At 37.5% G+C, this 19,764-nt stretch overlaps 1 protein-coding gene across 1 annotated transcript in view; it reads left to right on the forward strand.

Moving 5' to 3' along the window:
• KLF8 (KLF transcription factor 8) overlaps nucleotides 1-19,764 on the forward strand; it is a 75,221-nt gene that overhangs the window by 22,712 nt on the left and 32,745 nt on the right. Inside the window, 3 exon segments of the mRNA XM_047093608.1 lie at nucleotides 14,624-15,188; nucleotides 18,276-18,387; nucleotides 19,031-19,170. Coding sequence (XP_046949564.1) covers nucleotides 14,624-15,188; nucleotides 18,276-18,387; nucleotides 19,031-19,170 — 817 coding nt within the window.

Here is a 19,764-nt window from a genome sequence, read left to right on the forward strand (position 1 = left end):
TTAATTACAAACCGATGGTTACCAGAGGTGGTGGGGTGGTGGGTTAAATAGGTGATGGGGATTAAGGAGTGTACATGTTGTGAGTGCACTGGGTATTGTATGGAAGTGTTGAATCACTAAATTCTATACCTGAAACTAATATTACACTGTATGTTAAAAAACTGGAATTTAAATAAAAGCTTGGAATTTTTTAAATTAAAAATAAATAACGTAGTAAATCAGAGCTGTTTTAAACACTTGATTCCCCTGACCCTCGACCTCCCAGGGCATTTCTACCTATCTTCATCAAATTCTAAAGAGCATAAATATTTGGAAATTAACTACTTTTTTTCTGGATTTCTTTCTAGAATTGAGGGTGCCTTTATCCATCATCTTTGATGATATATCAATAAATAACTCTTTTTTGTCAACTCAAAATGACTTAAAATCTGATTAAGATTCTGGACCTTTGAGAAGGACTGTGGAAATTAAACTTCTCTTTAAATTAGCCCCATAAATGTCTGTGTTTTTTTTTTTTCATACTCAACCTTCTTCATAGACTCAGAAATTTGAGAAAGCTGCAGTCTGAAGTTTTAAAGCAGCAAATGGGTGCAGTAGCTATTCTCTTTCTTTGAAAAATGATAGTGACTGATGACAGAACACTTAAAAACTGAAGCCATCACACAGTGTTGAATATGAAAGAGGCTATTTAAAAAGAAAAATCTGATGGCACAGTTTTAAATTAATCCTCAGATGCACTATTAAAACTGTGATAATTATATTCATTTTGTGGAATGGGGAGCCATCTTGAGACATGTCAGTGAGAATTTTTAAAAATCACCAAAACTCTAGGGCTGAAAATTCACTTACTCCTTACACTATGTCTCTTTAGAAACTTTAAGTATGGTATGTCATGGACAAGAAGAAGGTATGGCAATAGTGTTTGTTTTTTGTTTGTTTAACCATAGGTGTAGTTATATTCAAAATATAGAAGAAATTGGACTATATATTGGAATTATTATTAAAAGTGTTTGGCCATATAGAAAAGAGCATTCTCAGTGCACACAGAAATTATTCAATATAGGGGTTTAGTCAATTGAGTGTCTGACTCTTGATTTCACCTCAGGTCATGATCTTAGGGTTCATGGGTTCCAGCCCCACGTTGGGCTCTATGCTGTCAGTACAGATTCTCTCTTTCCTTCTCTCACTCACATACGCTCTCTCTCCCTTTCAAAATATATAAATAAACTTAAAAAAAGAAATTATTCACTATAGTAATGTGTGGATATGAGATGTTTGTCCTATTATGCCTTCACATTACAAAACAAGAAAAAGTAAGTTCAACCTTTAGACCTACTTTTGAACATAGTTTTTCTTGAGGAAGTTTGCTTACAGAATAAATCAATCACAAACCAGAAAAATCCTTGCTACAGACTGGATTCACTTAGGCATACCAGGTGCACTTGAAAATGATATATACAGAAGGAAATACATAATGATATGCTGTGAGGAAGTTACTGTTAAAACAGGAAAACCCAAACACCTGGACTTCCAACATTACCTTCAAAGTCTTATAATGATGGCACAAGAGGAGTAATGATTGGAGTTTTATTGTGGAAATGATTTTTATTAAGAACTGAAAATCACAGGGCAGGCTTAGTCTACAGAAGCACAACTCATGATGGGTATTAAAAAAGACCTTGCAATATTTTATCTCATCAGGACAAGAATATTCTCTATGATATGAAAGCAACCTGAGTGTCCATTCATAGATGAAAGGGTTAGAAGATGTGGTATACGGCCCCCCCACACCTCCCACCATGGCGCCCCTCACGTCTCCATGGGGGGAAGTTACTTCCTGACTCTGAGCTCTCCCCCAGCTCAGGCAGCCGAGTGCAGTGATTATTCTAGATCCCAAAAGCGTCTCTACACCCCTTGGGGAGTGCGAAGAGTGCAGCGTCCTTGGAAGCCAGCTTTGAGCAAGGCACCTGACCTTCCAGGACCTCAGGAGGCACCTCAGAGAAACGCTGCCTCACTGCTCGCGTCTCAGACATCTGTCTACATGGAATCTACAGACCTTCTTTCGGAAGAGGAATCGTAGGAGAACTATTGACAGCCTTCAAGCAGTATCATGGCTGGATTTGTGTTTTAGGATAATCTCCTTGGCTCCTGTGTGGGGTAGATTCGGAAGATCCCATTGAAGCAGTACCACAAGACTGGCAGTGTTCAAGTAGCCCATACAGAGGCCACACCACCCCACAGTGGGTCCTGTCCCTGGGAGAGGGGAAGATAAGGTACACACCAGTCTTACTGTGGCCTCAGTGGTGGGCTGGGGGCAGACATCAGGTCTGACTGCAACACACCCACCAAAGCAAGTTACTCCAGACAGCACAGAGGAAGAGCCCTGCAGTTCTCTGCACTCCAGGGACTATCCAAAATGACAAAACGGAGGAATTCTCCTCAAAAGAAACTCCAGGAAGTAGCGAATTGATCAAAAACAAACTGATCAAAAACGATTTAAGCAATATAACAGAAAGTGAATTTAGAATAATAGTCATAATATTAATCGCTGGGCTGGAAAACAGTATACAGGACAGCAGAGAATCTCTTGCTACAGAGATCAAGGGACTAAGGAACAGTCACGAGGAGCTGAAAAACACTTTAAAGGAAATGCAAAACAAAATGCAAACCACCACGGCTCGGATGGAAGAGGCAGAGGAGAGAATAGGTGAACTAGAAGATAAAGTTATGGAAAAAGAGGAAGCTGAGAAAAAGAGAGATAAAAAAATCCAGGAGTATGAGGGGAAAATTAGAGAACTAAGTGATACACTAAAAAGAAATAATATACGCATAATTGGTATCCCAGAGGAGGAAGAGAGAGGGAAAGGTGCGAAGGGGTACTTGAAGAAATAATAGCTGAGAACTTCCCTGAACTGGGGAAGGAAAAAGGCATTGAAATCCAAGAGGCACAGAGAACTCCCTTCAGACGTAACTTGAATCGATCTTCTGCACGACATATCATAGTGAAACTGGCAAAATACAAGGATAAAGAGAAAATTCTGAAAGCAGCAAGGGGTAAACGTGCCCTCACATATAAAGGGAGACCTATAAGACTCGTGACTGATCTCTCTTTTGAAACTTGGCAGGCCAGAAAGAATTGGCACGAGATTTTCAGGGTGCTAGACAGCAAAAATATGCAGCCAAGAATCCTTTATCCAGCAAGTCTGTCATTTAGAATAGAAGGAGAGATAAAGGTCTTCCCAAACAAACAAAAACTGAAGGAATTTGTCACCACTAAACCAGCCCTACAAGAGATTCTAAGGGGGACCCTGTGAGACAAAGTACAAGAGACATCACTACAAGCATAAAACATACAGACATCACAATGACTCTAAACCCGTATCTTTCTATAATAACACTGAATGTAAATGGATTAAATGCGCCAACCAAAAGACATAGGGTATCAGAATGGATAAAAAAACAAGACCCATCTATTTGCTGTCTACAAGAGACTCATTTTAGACCTGAGGACACCTTTAGATTCAGAGTGAGGGGATGGAGAACTATTTATCATGCTACTGGAAGCCAAAAGAAAGCTGGAGTAGCCATACTTATATCAGACAAACTAGACTTTAAATTAAAGGCTGTAACAAGAGATGAAGAAGGACATTATATAATAGTTACAGGGACTATCCATCAGGAAGAGCTAACAATTATAAATGTCTATGCGCCGAATACCGGAGCCCCCAAATATATAAAACAATTACTCATAAACATAAGCAACCTTATTGATAAGAATGTGCTAATTGCAGGGGACTTTAACACCCCACTTACAGAAATGGATAGATCATCTAGACACACGGTCAAAAAAGAAACAAGGGCCCTGAATGAGACACTGGATCAGATGAACTTGACAGATCTATTTAGAACTCTGCATCCCAAAGCAACAGAATATACTTTCTTCTCGAGTGCACATGGAACATTCTCCAAGATAGATCATATACTGGGTCACAAAACAGCCCTTCATAAGTTTACAAGAATTGAAATTATACCATGCATACTTTCAGACCACAATGCGATGAAGCTTGAAATCAACCACAGGAAAAAGTCTGGAAAACCTCCAAAAGCATGGAGGTTAAAGAACACCCTACTAACGAATGAGTGGGTCAACCAGGCAATTAGAGAAGAAATCAAAAAATATATGGAAACAAACGAAAATGAAAATACAACAATCCAAAAGCTTTGGGACGCAGCGAAGGCAGTCCTGAGAGGAAAATATATTGCAATCCAGGCCTATCTCAAGAAACAAGAAAAATCCCAAATACAAAATCTAACAGCACACCTAAAGGAAATAGAAGCAGAACAGCAAAGGCAGCCTAAACCCAGCAGCAGAAGAGAAATAATAAAGATCAGAGCAGAAATAAAAAATAGAGAATCTAAAAAAACTGTAGAGCAGATCAACGAAACCAAGAGTTGGTTTTTTGAAAAAATAAACAAAATTGACAAACCTCTAGCCAGGCTTCCTAAAAAGAAAAGGGAGATAACCCAAATAGATAAAATCATGAATGAAAATGGAATTATTACAACCAATCCCTCAGAGATACAAACAATTATCAGGGAATACTATGAAAAATTATATGCCAACAAATTGGACAACCTGGAAGAAATGGACAAATTCCTGAACACCCACACTCTTCCAAAACTCAATCAGGAGGAAAGAGAAAGCTTGAACAGACCCATAACCAGCGAAGAAATTGAATCGGTTATCAAAAATCTCCCAACAAATAAGAGTCCAGGACCAGATGGCTTCCCAGGGGAGTTCTACCAGACATTTAAAGCAGAGATAATACCTATCCTTCTCAAGCTATTCCAAGAAATAGAAAGGGAAGGAAAACTTCCAGACTCATTCTATGAAGCCAGTATTACTTTGATTCCTAAACCAGACAGAGACCCAGTAAAAAAAGAGAACTACAGGCCAATATCCCTGATGAATATGGATGCAAAAATTCTCAATAAGATACTAGCAAATCGAATTCAACAGCATATAAAAAGAATTATTCACCATGATCAAGTGGGATTCATTCCTGGGATGCAGGGCTGGTTCAACATTCGCAAATCAATCAACGTGATACATCACATTAACAAAAAAAAAAGAGAAGAACCATATGATCCTGTCAATCGATGCAGAAAAGGCCTTTGACAAAATCCAGCACCCTTTCTTAATAAAAACCCTTGAGAAAGTCGGGATAGAAGGAACATACTTAAAGATCATAAAAGCCATTTATGAAAAGCCCACAGCTAACATCATCCTCAACGGGGAAAAACTGAGAGCTTTTTCCCTGAGATCAGGAACACGACAGGGATGCCCACTCTCACCGCTGTTGTTCAACATAGTGCTGGAAGTTCTAGCATCAGCAATCAGACAACAAAAGGAAATCAAAGGCATCAAAATTGGCAAAGATGAAGTCAAGCTTTCGCTTTTTGCAGATGACATGATATTATACATGGAAAATCCGATAGACTCCACCAAAAGTCTGCTAGAACTGATACATGAATTCAGCAAAGTTGCAGGATACAAAATCAATGTACAGAAATCAGTTGCATTTTTATACACTAACAATGAAGCAACAGAAAGACAAATAAAGAAACTGATCCCATTCACAATTGCACCAAGAAGCATAAAATACCTAGGAATAAATCTAACCAAAGATGTAAAGGATCTGTATGCTGAAAACTATAGAAAGCTTATGAAGGTAATTGAAGAAGATTTAAAGAAATGGAAAGACATTCCCTGCTCATGGATTGGAAAAATAAATATTGTCAAAATGTCAATACTACCCAAAGCTATCTACACATTCAATGCAATCCCAATCAAAATTGCACCAGCATTCTTCTCAAAACTAGAACAAGCAATCCTAAAATTCATATGGAACCACAAAAGGCCCCGAATAGCCAAAGGAATTTTGAAGAAGAAGACCAAAGCAGGAGGCATCACAATCCCAGACTTTAGCCTCTACTACAAAGCTGTCATCATCAAGACAGCATGGTATTGGCACAAAAACAGACACACAGACCAATGGAATAGAATAGAAACCCCAGAACTAGACCCACAAACGTATGGCCAACTCATCTTTGACAAAGCAGGAAAGAACATCCAATGGAAAAAAGACAGCCTCTTTAACAAATGGTGCTGGGAGACCTGGACAGCAACATGCAGAAGGTTGAAACTAGACCACTTTCTCACACCATTTACAAAAATAAACTCAAAATGGATAAAGGACCTAAATGTGAGATAGGAAACCATCAGAACCTTAGAGGAGAAAGCAGGAAAAGACCTCTCTGACCTCAGCCGTAGCAATCTCTTACTCGACACATCCCCAAAGGCAAGGGAATTAAAAGCAAAAGTGAATTACTGGGACCTTATGAAGATAAAAAGCTTCTGCACAGCAAAGGAAACAACCAACAAAACTAAAAGGCAACCAACGGAATGGGAAAAGATATTTGCAAATGACATATCGGACAAAGGGCTAGTATCCAAAATCTATAAAGAGCTCACCAAACTCCACACCCGAAAAACAAATAACCCAGTGAAGAAATGGGCAGAAAACATGAATAGACACTTCTCTAAAGAAGACATCCAGATGGCCAACAGGCACATGAAAAGATGTTCAGCATCGCTCCTTATCAGGGAAATACAAATCAAAACCACACTCAGGTATCACCTCACGCCAGTCAGAGTGGCCAAAATGAACAAATCAGGAGACTATAGATGCTGGAGAGGATGTGGAGAAACGGGAACACTCCTGCACTGTTGGTGGGAATGCAAATTGGTGCAGCCGCTCTGGAAAGCAGTGTGGAGGTTCCTCAGAAAATTAAAAATAGACCTACCCTATGACCCAGCAATAGCACTGCTAGGAATTTATCCAAGGGATACAGGAGTACTGATGCATAGGAGCACTTGTACCCCAATGTTCATAGCAGCACTCTCAACAATAGCCAAATTATGGAAAGAGCCTAAATGTCCATCAACTGATGAATGGATAAAGAAATTGTGGTATATATACACAATGGAATACTATGTGGCAATGAGAAAAAATGAAATATGGCCTTTTGTAGCAACGTGGATGGAACTGGAGAGTGTGATGCTAAGTGAAATAAGCCATACAGAGAAAGACAGATACCATATGGTTTCACTCTTATGTGGATCCTGAGAAACTTAACAGGAACCCATGGGGGAGGGGAGGGAAAAAAAAAAGAGGTTAGAGTGGGAGAGAGCCAAAGCATAAGAGACTGTTAAAAAACTGAGAACAAACTGAGGGTTGATGGGGGGTGGGAGGGAGGGGCGGGTGGGTGATGGGTATTGAGGAGGGCACCTTTTGGGATGAGCACTGGGTATTGTATGGAAACCAATTTGTCAATAAATTTCATATATAAAAAAATAGATTTAAAAGTATGTTAAATGATGGGGGAAATCACAGAAGTTAGGACTTACAGGAGTAGTTGGAAACAATACTTGGACCACAGACAAGACCTCAGTTGGGGTCTGGGCTTATAAATCAGGAAACCAAGAGTATCATAGCACAGTAGAGGGAAAACGTAGATGGGAGGCTGGGTAGATTCTGTAGATAAAGCATGGATATCTCTTGATGCCTATACTCACTCCCAGCATGCTTTGAGGGTTTTTTGAATAACGTCAAACTCAGAGAACACTTCCTGTACTTACCCCTCTATTTTCTGAGTTCAGACCTTCATTAACTCTCACCTAAATTTTTAAAAATCATAACGGTAATGTTTTATCAAACCCCTTTTTAAAGATACGTGCTTTTATTTTTATTTATTTTCTTATTAATTTTTAACATACAGCGTTTTATTAGTTTTAGTACAATATACAATATAGTGATTCAACAATTCCTTACCAACACCCTGTGCTCATCATGACAAGTGCACTCCTTAATTCCCATCACCTATTTAACCCATCCCCCACACCATCCCTTCTTGTAACCATAAGTTTGTTCTCTATAATTAAGAGTCTGTTTCTTGATTTGTCTCATTCTCTTTTTTTTCTCTTTGCTTGTTGTGTTTCTTTAGTTCCACATATCAGTGAAATCATCTGGTATTTGTCTTTCTCTGACTTATTTCACTTAGCATTAAACTTTCTAGCTCCTTCCATATTGATACAAATAGGAATATTTCATTCATTCTTTTTTATGGCTGATATATATATATATATATATATATATATATATATATATATATAAAACACCTCTTCTTTATCCATTCATCCGTCAATGGATACTTGGGCTTCTTCCACAATTTGGCTATTGTAAATAATATTGCTATATGCATCAGGATGCATGCATCCCTTTAAATTAATGTCTTTGTATTCCTTGGGTAAATACCCAGTATTGTGATTGTTAGATTATAGGGTAGTTCTATTTTTAATTTTTTTAGTAACCTCCACAATGTTTTCCACAGTGGCTGCATCAGTTTGCATTCTTTTCAACAGTGCACAAGTGTTCCTTTTTTGTCACATCTTCACCGACAACTGTTGTTTCTTGTGTTGTTGATTTTAGCCATTCTGACAGGTGTGAGGTGATATCTCATTACAGTTGTAATTTCCATTTCCCTGATGGTAAGTGATGTTGAGCATATTTGCATGTGTCTGTTGGCTGTCTGGATGTCTTCTTTGGAGAAATTTCTGTTCATGCCTTCTGCCCAGTTTTCATTTGGATTATTTGTTCTTTGGGTGTTGAGTTTTTATAAATTATTTCTATATTTTGGATATTAACTCTTTATCGGATATGTCATCTGCAAATACCTTCTTCCATTCCATAGTTTGCCTTTTAGTTTGGTTGAATATTTTCCTTGCTGTTCAGAAGCTTTTTATTTTGATTTAGTTCTAAAAGCTTATTTTTCTTTTGCTTCCCTTTTCTCAGGAGATATATCTAGAAAGAAGATTCTATGGCCTATGTCAAAGAAGTTACTGCCTGTGTTCTTCTATAGTATTTTTTGGTTTTAGGTCTCACATGTATGTCTTTAATCCAGTTTGTATTAATTCCTTGTATGGTATAAGAAAGTGGTCCACTTTCATTCTTTTGCATGCTGCTGTTCAGTTTTCCCAACACCCCTTTGTTAAAGAGACTGATTTTTCCCATTAGATATGCTTTTCTGCTTTGTCCACATTAATTGACCATATAGTTGTGGGTTCATTTCTGGGTTTCTGTATTGTTCTATTGATCTATGTGTCTATTTTTGTGTCATTACCATATTGTTTTGATGACTACAGCTTTGTAACATAACTTGAAGTCTGGAATTGTGATGTCTTCAGCCTTGCTTTTATTTTTCAAGGTTACTTTGGCTATTCGGGGTCGTTTGTGCTTCCATATAAATTTTAGGATTGTTTGCTTTAGCTGAGTGAAAAATGCTGGTGGTATTTTGGTAGGGATTCCATTAAATGTGTAGATAGATTTGGGTAGTAAAGACATTTTAACAATATTTGTTCTTCCAATCCATGAACATGGAATGTTTTTCCATTTCTTTGTGTCATCTTCAATTACTTTCATCAGTTTTTTTTTTTTTAATTTTCAGAGTACATGTCTTTTCCCTCTTTGGTTAGGTTTATTCCTAGGTATCTTTTTACTGTTAGTGCCATTGTATATGGCATTGTTTTCTTAATTTCTCTTTATGCTGCTTCAGTATTGGTGTATAAAATTGCAACAGATTTTTCTACATTTATTTTGTACCCTGTGAGCTTGCTGAATTTGCTTATCAGTTCTAGCAAAACTTTTGGTGGAGTCTTCACGGTTTTCTGTGTATAGTATCATGTCATCTGTAAAAGTTTTACATCTTCCTTAATGATTTGGATGCCTTTTATTTATTTTTGTCGTCTGATTGTTGTGGCTAGAACTTTCAATATTATGTTGAATAGAAGTGGTGGCAGTGGACATCCTTGTCTTGTTCCTGACCTGAGGGGACAATCTCTCAGTTTTTCCCCATTGATGATGATGCTTGCTGTGGGTTCTTCATATATGGCCTTTGTTATGTTGAGGTATGTTCCCTCTAAACCTACTTTGTTGAGGGTTTTTATCATGAATGTATATTGTACTTTGTAAGTGCTTTTATCCATCTATTGAAATGATCATATGGTTTTTATCCTTTTATATATCACATTTATTGATTTGTAAATACTGAACCACACTTGCAACACAGAAATAAATTCCACTTGATTGTGGTTAATGATTTTTTTAATGCATTCTTGAATTCAGTTTGCTAGTATTTTGTTCAGGATTTTTGCATCTATTTTCATCAGGGATATTGGCATATAGTTCTCTTTTTTAGTGGTATATTTATCTAGTTTTGGTATCAGGGTAATGCTGACTTCATAGAATGAATTTGGAAGCTTTCCATCCTCTTCTATTTTTTGGAATATTTTGAGAAGAATATGTATTAACTCTTTAAATGTTTGGTAGAATTAACCTGTGAAGCCATTTTTTCCTGGACTTTTGTTTCTTGGGAGTTTTTTGAACACTAGTTGAATTTCTTTGCTGGCTATTGGTCTGTTCAAATTTCTGTTTCTTCCTGTTTCTGTCTTGATAATTTATATGTTTCTAGGAATTTATACATTTCTCCAGGTTGTCCAATTTGTTGGCATACAATTTTTCATAATATTCTCTTATAATGGCTTATATTTCTGTGGTGTTATTTGTTATTTCTCCATCAGTTTTGATTTTATTTATTTGAGTTTTCTATTTTTTCTTGATAAGTCTGGCTAGGGATTCAACTTTATTGATTTTTTTTTCCAATAGCCTTCTCCTGTTTCATTGAGCTGTTCTGTTTTCCATGTCATTTATTTCTGCTTTAGTCTTTATTATTTCCTCCTTTATCCTGGTTTAGGTTTTTTTTTTTCATTTTTTCTAGTTTCTTTATGTGAAAGGTTAGGTTGTTGATTTGATATTTTTCTTATTTCTTTAGGTAAGCCTGTATTGCTATAAACTTCTCTCTTAGAACTGATTTGCTGTATCCCAAAGGCTTTGGACTGTTCTGTTTTTCATTTTCATGTACGTTTTCATTTTTTTCTTTGATTTCATGGTCGACATATTTATTGTTTAGTGGCATGTTATTTGATCTCCATGTATTGGTGTTCTTTCAGATTTTTCTTGTAGTTTTATTCTATTTTAATGGCATTGTGGTCAGAAAGTTGCATGGTATGACTTCATTGATCCTTGGACTTGTTGAAGCTTGTTTTGTGACTTAGAGTTCTATTATGGATAATATTCCATGTGCACTTGAAAAGAGTGTGTATTCTGATGTCTTAGGATGGAATGTTCTGAATATATCTATTAAGTCCTGTTCCAGTGTGTCATTCAAAGCCATTTTTTTCTTGTTGATTTTCTGTTTAGATCATCTGTCCATTGATGTAAGTGTGCTGTTAAAATCCCCTACCATCATTGTATTATTATCAATTAGTTCCTTTATGTTTATTGTTGTTTTATAAACATGGTTGCTTCTATGGGTGCATAAATATTTACAATTATTTTATGTTCTTTTTGGATTATCCTCTTTATTATTAATATGTCCTTTTTTGTCTCTTGTTACAGTCTGTGTTTTAAAATCTAGTTTTTCTGGGGTGCCTGGGTGGCTAGGTTGGTTAAGTGTCTGACTTCGGGTCAGTTCATGATCGCGTGGCTCATGAGTTTGAGCCCTGCATTGGGCTCTGTGCTGACAGCTCAGCTTTGGATTTTGTGTCTCCTTCTCTCCCTACACCTCCCCTGCCCACATTCTGTCTCTCTGTCTTGAAAATAAACATTTAAAAAATAAAGTCTATTTTTTCTAATATAAGTATTGCTACTTCAGCCTTTTCTTGACATGTATTTTCATGATAGATATTTCTCAGTCCCCTCACTTTCAATCTGCAGGGGTCTTTGGGTCTAAAATTAGTCTCTTTTAGGCAGCATATAGACATATTTTTTTAATCCATTCCATCACCCTATGCTTTTTTTCATTGGAGTGTTTAGTCCATTTACATTCAGAGTAATCATTGATAGATATGTATTTATTGTCATTGTATTATTTGTTATGTGATTATTTCTGAAAATTTTCTTTGATCCTTTCTTTCATGCTTTGCTGAATTTCTTTAATAATATATTTGACTTTATTTCTCTCTATTTTTGTATATGTATTTGTGATTTTTGATGTGTGGGTACCATTATTTGTATATAACTACTTCTGCATATAGCAGTCTATATTAAGTCGATGGTCATTTATGTTTGAACCCATTCTTTACTCCTCTCATCCCCATGTTCAAGGTAAAAGTTGTCATATTTTAGATGTTTTCTTTCATGAGTTCCTTGACTTATTGTTTACAGAAATAATCGTTTATACTGCTTTTGTGTTACCTACCTTCAGATTGTCACTTATAATGCCCTGCCATGTAGTGTCCTGTTCCCTAGGGCCAGGCACTTCTGGGAGTATTTCGATTGTGTGCTGCGTGTGCACTGTTGTTTTGCCCTGCCACTTTATCCTTCAGGCCAGTAGTTCCAGAGGCTCTCTTTGCTTGTTGTGGGCAATATTTGGCCTCTGGAATGAATGTGACACATTTTAACTAGGTATGCTCTGGTCTGCTTGTGAAATGAGAGCTGTCACCTCCATGAATGGAACTGAGACTGCAAATCTCCTGAGTTGGGGCACTGGGTATAATCCAGGGTTTGGGCCTGTTTCTAGGGTAGGGGGCATACAGTGCTGGGACTGAGGCAGAAAATACCGGGAGGTAGTGTTTTCTGGAACACAGAGAGGGGGGCTTGGTGTAAACAAGTTAGTGAGCATTGGTGCTGGGCTTGTTCCTACTGGTAGTCCTGTGCTCATGCCGAGAAGCATGGGTGGGAAATGGCTCCACCCAATTTCTTTGTTGCAAGAATGTCTCTCCATAGATGCTGCCTCTGTGGGATGCACTCTGAAATGAGCAAATAACCTCCCCATTCTATAACTCAGGTGCTCTTCAAATCACTGTTTCCATGCTGTATGTTCTTGGGTTGTTTGCTTGCTTTCTCTCTAAGAGCAGTACATTGCCATCTGGGCTGCATCCCAGCCAAGCCAACTGACTTTAAAACTCCAGGCTTTAAGCTCCCCCTATGTTAGTCTGTCTCTTGCTCTCCTGTGTGACTGTGGCTCCCTCCCCACTGCAGCATCCACAATCTGTTTCTGTCTTAAAACATGTCTCCACCCTTCCTCCCTTCTTCAATGTGGCCTCTTCTGTACCTTTAGTTGTGGAGTTTGTTCTGCCAGTCTTCAGGTCAATTTCTGGAGTGTTTAGGATGATTTGATAATATTCTAGTTGTATTCATGGGATGAGGAGAGCCTAGGGTCCTCCTACTCCACTGTCATCTTCCAACAACCTATATCAAACCTATAAACATTAACAATAATTCTTTAATATCATCCAAAATCCAGCCAATATTCAAATTTTTACAATCATTTCATAAATGTCACCATTATTATTCCTGTTGCTTTCTTTATGGTCCCTTTGAATGCAGTCTTATTCTTCCTTCAATCTATCCTTCATTGAGGAGCTAGTTAATTACCACCAAAATAGCTGTGCACTTGTAACTCCCCTCTTTGAAAGAATTATACTTTATCACCCAGCCTTTCTTTGAATTCAACCTTCCATCATATTCCAAATGTAAAAAAAAGGATAGTTTTATTCTGTGTAAAGGATGAATTATTGAACATCTATCATAATTCAAAACCCCTATAAACCAAATCCAATTGTGAGAGAGAATGAGGTCTTATTTTGTTAACTGGATAAAGTAGCACCACTATCTCCAAGGCCATCTTCAAGAACCAGGGTGTTGCTTAGCAATGGCAGACACAGTTCAAAATATCATTGACATTTACATTAACAGAATTTTTAGGAAGTTTTAAATTAGATTGAGGTTTTATGGGTTTTTACAAATATGTATTACCTATAAGTGACCATTTAATTCATATTTTTTAATGTAGAAGTTTCACATTTTGGCTTTGCATATAATGCAATTGACAATACTGCTTCATTATTTCCTAAGAATATTGTCTCTTGTTATATCTCTATAGACTCAAAACATCTCTCTTACTCATTTTCTGCCTAGATAATTCTTATTAATTCTCTAAGATCCATATATCATAGCTCTTCCTCCTTGAAGCCTTTCCTCATCTTGCCTAGAATGAATTTTTCCCTTTACTTTTTCTTAAATGCCTTGAATGTATATCTGCTGCATCACTTATGGTATGACTTATAAGCTATTCACATTACTCTATCATTATAGTTAGTATGTTAGTATACACTTTGTGGCTAGACCCTTACTCACATTTGTTGTCACTGAGCTTAGCACAGTACTTATGGTTGATATTCAGAAAATGTTGACTTTAAGTAATCTTTCAGGGTTATTATGAAGATTAAATGAAATAATTTGTACCAGTTGCCTGATACAGTGCCTGGTACTAGTGTTTAGTAAAGTTTCCTTTCCTTTTTCCTCATACTCCTGCCTCATTTCTCTCAACTCCCTATATATTGTGTCCATGAGAAGAAAATATAGATTTCTTGATTTCATTCTTCACATGACATTTCAGGGTAATGAATATTTTGCACCTTTCATTTATTTATTTATTCTAGGTCACTGGCTCTGTTCATATCAGAGATCCTCTTAAGACAGAAGATAGAGGGAATATGACATCTCCACCATTCCCAGATGCCAGTCCCATGGAGAACCCAGCACTATTTAGTGACATCAAGATTGAGCCCCCAGAAGAACTTCTGGCTAATGATTTCAACCTGCCCCAGGTGGAACCAGTTGACCTCTCTTTTCACAAGCCCAAGGCTCATCTCCAGCCTGCCAGCATGCTGCAACCTCCAATATTCACTCCCAAGCCAAAGCCTGCTCTCCAGACACTTGTAGTGTCCACTTCAACGTCTGACACAGGCACTTCAGCAAATATCCCTACTGTTCTGACTCCAAGGTCTCTCCTGGCCTCCTCTCAAGGAACTGGTGGCCAGCAGATCTTTCATGTGATTCACACCATCCCCTCAGTTAGACTGCCAAATAAGTTGGGTGGCCTAAAGACCATCCCAGTAGTGGTACAGTCACTTCCCATGGTGTATACTACTTTGCCTGCTGATGGGGGCCCTGCAGCCATTACAGTCCCACTCATTGGAGGTGATGGCAAAAATGCTGGATCAGGTAAGCATCAGTGTCCCCCTTTCCTGGGCCTCACCTTCCTCCACTTATTCTTTTAGAATTTTTCTTTTATTTAATTTCATCCCTTCCAATTATTCTTGCACACAGCTTCAAGAATAATTATTTGTAAACACTGTTTTTATCATGTCTCTTTAGTGCTTAATATAGTACAAATACTCTCTTGTTTCGTCCATGATTCTAAAATTTGGGTATGCATATATATTTTTAAGTTTTTATTTATTATTTTTGAGAGAGAGTTAGTGGGAGGGGGGCAGAGAGAGGGGGACAGAAGATCTGAAGGGGGCTCCACACTCACAACAATGACCGTGATGTGGGGCTTGGACTCTCAAACTGTGAGATCATGACCTAAGCCCAAGTTGGATGCTCAACCAACTAAGCCACCCAGGCACCCCTGGGGTATGCATATTTTTGAGTAAAATACTGTGTATCTTTCTGTATTCTGTATGTTATTTGATAAAAAGTAATTTAATCACATTTCATATTTTAAAAATTTTATTAAAGAGAAAATGTACAAATTTAATGACCTTTTATAATAAGACACAAATGTCAAAAATAGTTTTAACCTTATTAAGGAACACACTCGGATTTTCTAGCAAAATGCATTTATTTGTCTATGCCATTAGGAATGCTTTTGTGGAAAAGTTAAGAACATTTCTAGTGCTACATTTCTAGCCAGGCTTAGCACCTGCCTCTCCCAATACCATAACTATTCTCTTCCCTAACAGGAAAATAGTCTTCTTTGAAACATTAACATCTTCCCGGTGCTCTCCTTCATTGGCATCTATCATCCTCCATTTTACTTTCTCATTTGCCTGTGTCACAAGCGTATGGGCATTCTTCTCAACTAAATTGCAAATTCCTCGAGAAGGAAATGATATTATTTCCCTTTGTGCATCTCTAGAGAACCCAACCCGGTGGTAGATAGTAGTGGTCTTGCAACAAATACTTTGATGAACAAACTTGAAAACCTGTATAGGAGAGAGTTCACATGCTGCAATCTTCCCTTTTTATTTAATTTAAAAAATAAGTTCAGAATTCAGAAAGGAGTAAATTAAGTCCTTCTTTCACCACTATTTCCTAGCCAGTTCTCATCTCTGTAGATGTATCTATTTTATTATTTTTTTTTAATTTTTTTTTCAACGTTTATTTATTTTTGGGACAGAGAGAGACAGAGCATGAATGGGGGAGGGGCAGAGAGAGAGGGAGACACAGAACCGGAAACAGGCTCCAGGCTCTGAGCCATCAGCCCGGAGCCCGACGCGGGGCTCGAACTCACGGACCACGAGATCGTGACCTGGCTGAAGTCGGACGCTTAACCGACTGCGCCACCCAGGCGCCCCTAGATGTATCTATTTTAGTTTGTAATTGGAAGTGATCAAAGAAAATTTTAGCCCCTGAGTGGTTCAAAATATTTAGTTTCACCACAGCTCTAGAATTATAATCAGTTTTCAATATTGTGCCTTAGGAAGGACATTGGGAAGTTGGAGTATAATCAGAAGAGAGAGTTAGGATGGTGAGAGGTTTCAAACACATGTCAAAGGAGGAGTTGATAAATGTTTAGCATGAATTAAAAAACCAAAAGCGAGATATGTGGGTGGAAATGACTAAAAATCAGATCTTAGATCATTATAAGAAAAAACTTTCTAAGGGTTTTCTATCTTTGAAATTCAATGCCTTGTAATCATTCCATCACCAAATGTAGGAGACTGGAAAACAACATACTAAGCATCAAGTTGCTGAGACTCTGTAGTTGTGTTTTTCTGATTTAAAATGTCATCACTACTTACTAGTGGCTAATTGTTGTAATGGTAAGTGTTTATAACAGTCTTGTTTTTGAGATTCCTCTGAGGGGACTAATTAAAATTTTGGTATCAGTTCTCCTATGGGGAAAGAGATACAAACAAAAGGGGAAATGAGAAAATAAAATCCCTAGTGAGAATTTGCTGAAATCAAGGCAGTGATAGCACCAAGCAATGATATGATGGGTCTTTCAATTACACCCATAATATCCATGAGTCCATCAGAGCCACTCTAAATAAGAAAAATAGGTTTTAAAAGTTTCAATGTAATTTTAAGCTAAAACCATTAGCCTAGTAGTCTCCAAAATGGTATTCTTACACCTTGGTTTGGAGGTGGGGGAGTGAGGAATGTAAACAAAACAATTGGAACACAAGAATAAGTATCAACATTTCTATTTGTATTTTCTCACTCTTTACATTTTAGTTTGATTTTTCATAATGTATACAGAATTTTAGTCTGCTACAACATTTATTACATATGTGCACACACACATGCAAAGACACACATACATACTGAGATGTATGATTAAAACTTTTTAGTGAATGATACACAATTAGTGTATAGAGACAACTGCACTAGCCAAAATTCCACCCCACCAACTTTATTGCCACCCTTAAGTTTCTTCTATATAGAAATTTTGAAACTTTGACTAGATCTAGGAGACTGGTGACCATTTGATTGAGTTTTGTTAGGTATGAGAAATATCAGTGGTTGATAATAAAAGATACTCGAGGGCTTCTCTTGACAAAGGTGGAAGGGAAGGATGCCAACATGTATCAGGCTAAGTACTAGTTATGCATTTCATCTTATTGACTTGTTTCCATTTAGGGGCACAAAACCCAAAGGAGTTCTTATCTCTGAGGTGAACCTAGGCATTTACCTTAGGACAGCCAGATAACTATTCAGAAAGTTCAATTCAACAAACATACATTAATCCTGACTTTTCAGGAGACATTTTGTCCTGGGGGCTGGAGATAGAAAGTTAAATCATACCCAGACCCTATTCCATTAACTTACTATCCTAGAGAAGCTCATTCCAGTGGTACTAGAATGCTCCTTATTACCTTTCCCTCAAAGGAATTTTAGCTATGCTAGAATTTTTTTAAGTTCTTCTGTTCCTTCCATATACATACACTTCTTTAATCTTTATTTTTCTTTACTTCTCTATCTTGTTGCTACTTCTCATTGTGGGCTAAAGTGGGAATCCTGAAAATGATATCAGAGGCACATATATTTGTAGCTCACACTGGTCTTTTTCTTTGCTTTTAGTGAAAGTTGACCCCACCTCCATGTCTTCACTGGAGAGCCCAAGTGACAGTGAGGAGAGTGAGATTAAGAGTGGATCCTTGGCTTTACAGGGTGTTCAGGGACTACAGCAAGAGTGAGTACTTTTGTCTTTACTTCAGGCCTGTCTATATATGTGTGTGTTTGTGGTAAAAGTGGAACAAATTCTCATACACAATGGCAAACATTTAATGATAACAAAATGTAGGTAAATTGCCTTCCCAGCAAAGGTGTTAGTTTGTGTGCACACATGTGCATGGACATGCATGTTATGGAAGTGTTGTGTCCTAATTGTCTAGTTCATCAATTTTGTCCTTGAAAAATTTTCAAATTTCCTCTAAAGTACAGTTGAATAATGTTTCTCTCTTTAAGATTAAAGCACTCTTGTCTTCCAATGTTAGAACCAATAAGGCATTGTTTTGTGTTTTAACAACCATGTTGTATGAAAAAATACATTTATGTAAACACAAACATGAGACTTGTTAGAGTGAAATGCTCACAACTAGAAGAGAAAACACCCAAGGAAACATTACCACCTCTCAGGACCTGCATTTACTGCAAAGAATGGCCTAGTTGAGGGAATTGCTTGAACTATTTCAATTATTTCTTCTCTTGAAGACTTACTGTTAAATTTGCATAAATTAAATGCATGTATGAGGTGATCCCACTCTATGTAAGTCCATTTATTTAGCTTCCACGTTAAAATCATTCTTTGGTCCTATCTCTCTTTCTTTGCTCAGATCATCAGCAATGACCCAAATGCAGGGAGAAGAGTCTCTTGATTTGAAGAGAAGACGGATTCACCAATGTGACTTTGCAGGATGCAACAAAGTGTACACCAAAAGCTCCCACCTGAAAGCCCACCGCAGAATCCATACAGGTCTGCCCACCTCCACTCCATCCCCAACATACATACATAAACACACACACACACACACACACACACAAGTCTGAGAGATCGGAGGAAACAAAGTCTTGAAACAGACTGATCCATTTATACACATGGGCCCAAGCTTCATTAGTGGATTTTACTCTTATGTCTTGTTCTTACTCACATGTGGCTTTTATAAAGCCAAACTAGGAAAACACTAAGTCTGGTGTCTTCTGAATAGGCATTACCCCACTGAGAACCTGTGGCTCTCAGTGGTAAATAATAACATTTATGTTAAAATTAAGCAGCTGAGACACCACTCCTTCCCTTATTACCACAGCGCCACAGGTTTTGTTGAGTATTGAAAAACAGAAAGACAGTTTAAACCGAGTGAAATTAAAGCAGGCTTTTGGAGCTAAGCACAACATCAACCTATAACATGCTCTTGTTCACTAGAAAAAAGGGCGCACATTGAAAAAATAGTAAGTAAAGCAGACCTGGTAGGGATGTGTCAAACCGGAGGGCACCTGCCCCCTCTGAAACAGAATTGTCACTCAACTCCAACTAATTATTACCAAATTTACCAAATTTTAAAGAAAAGCA

Source organism: Lynx rufus, unplaced genomic scaffold (assembly GCF_022079265.1).
Source record: "Lynx rufus isolate CCGP_SWC_20201006 ecotype Redwood Valley unplaced genomic scaffold, mLynRuf1.p SCAF_35, whole genome shotgun sequence".
In the NCBI taxonomy this organism is placed as follows: domain Eukaryota; kingdom Metazoa; phylum Chordata; class Mammalia; order Carnivora; family Felidae; genus Lynx; species Lynx rufus.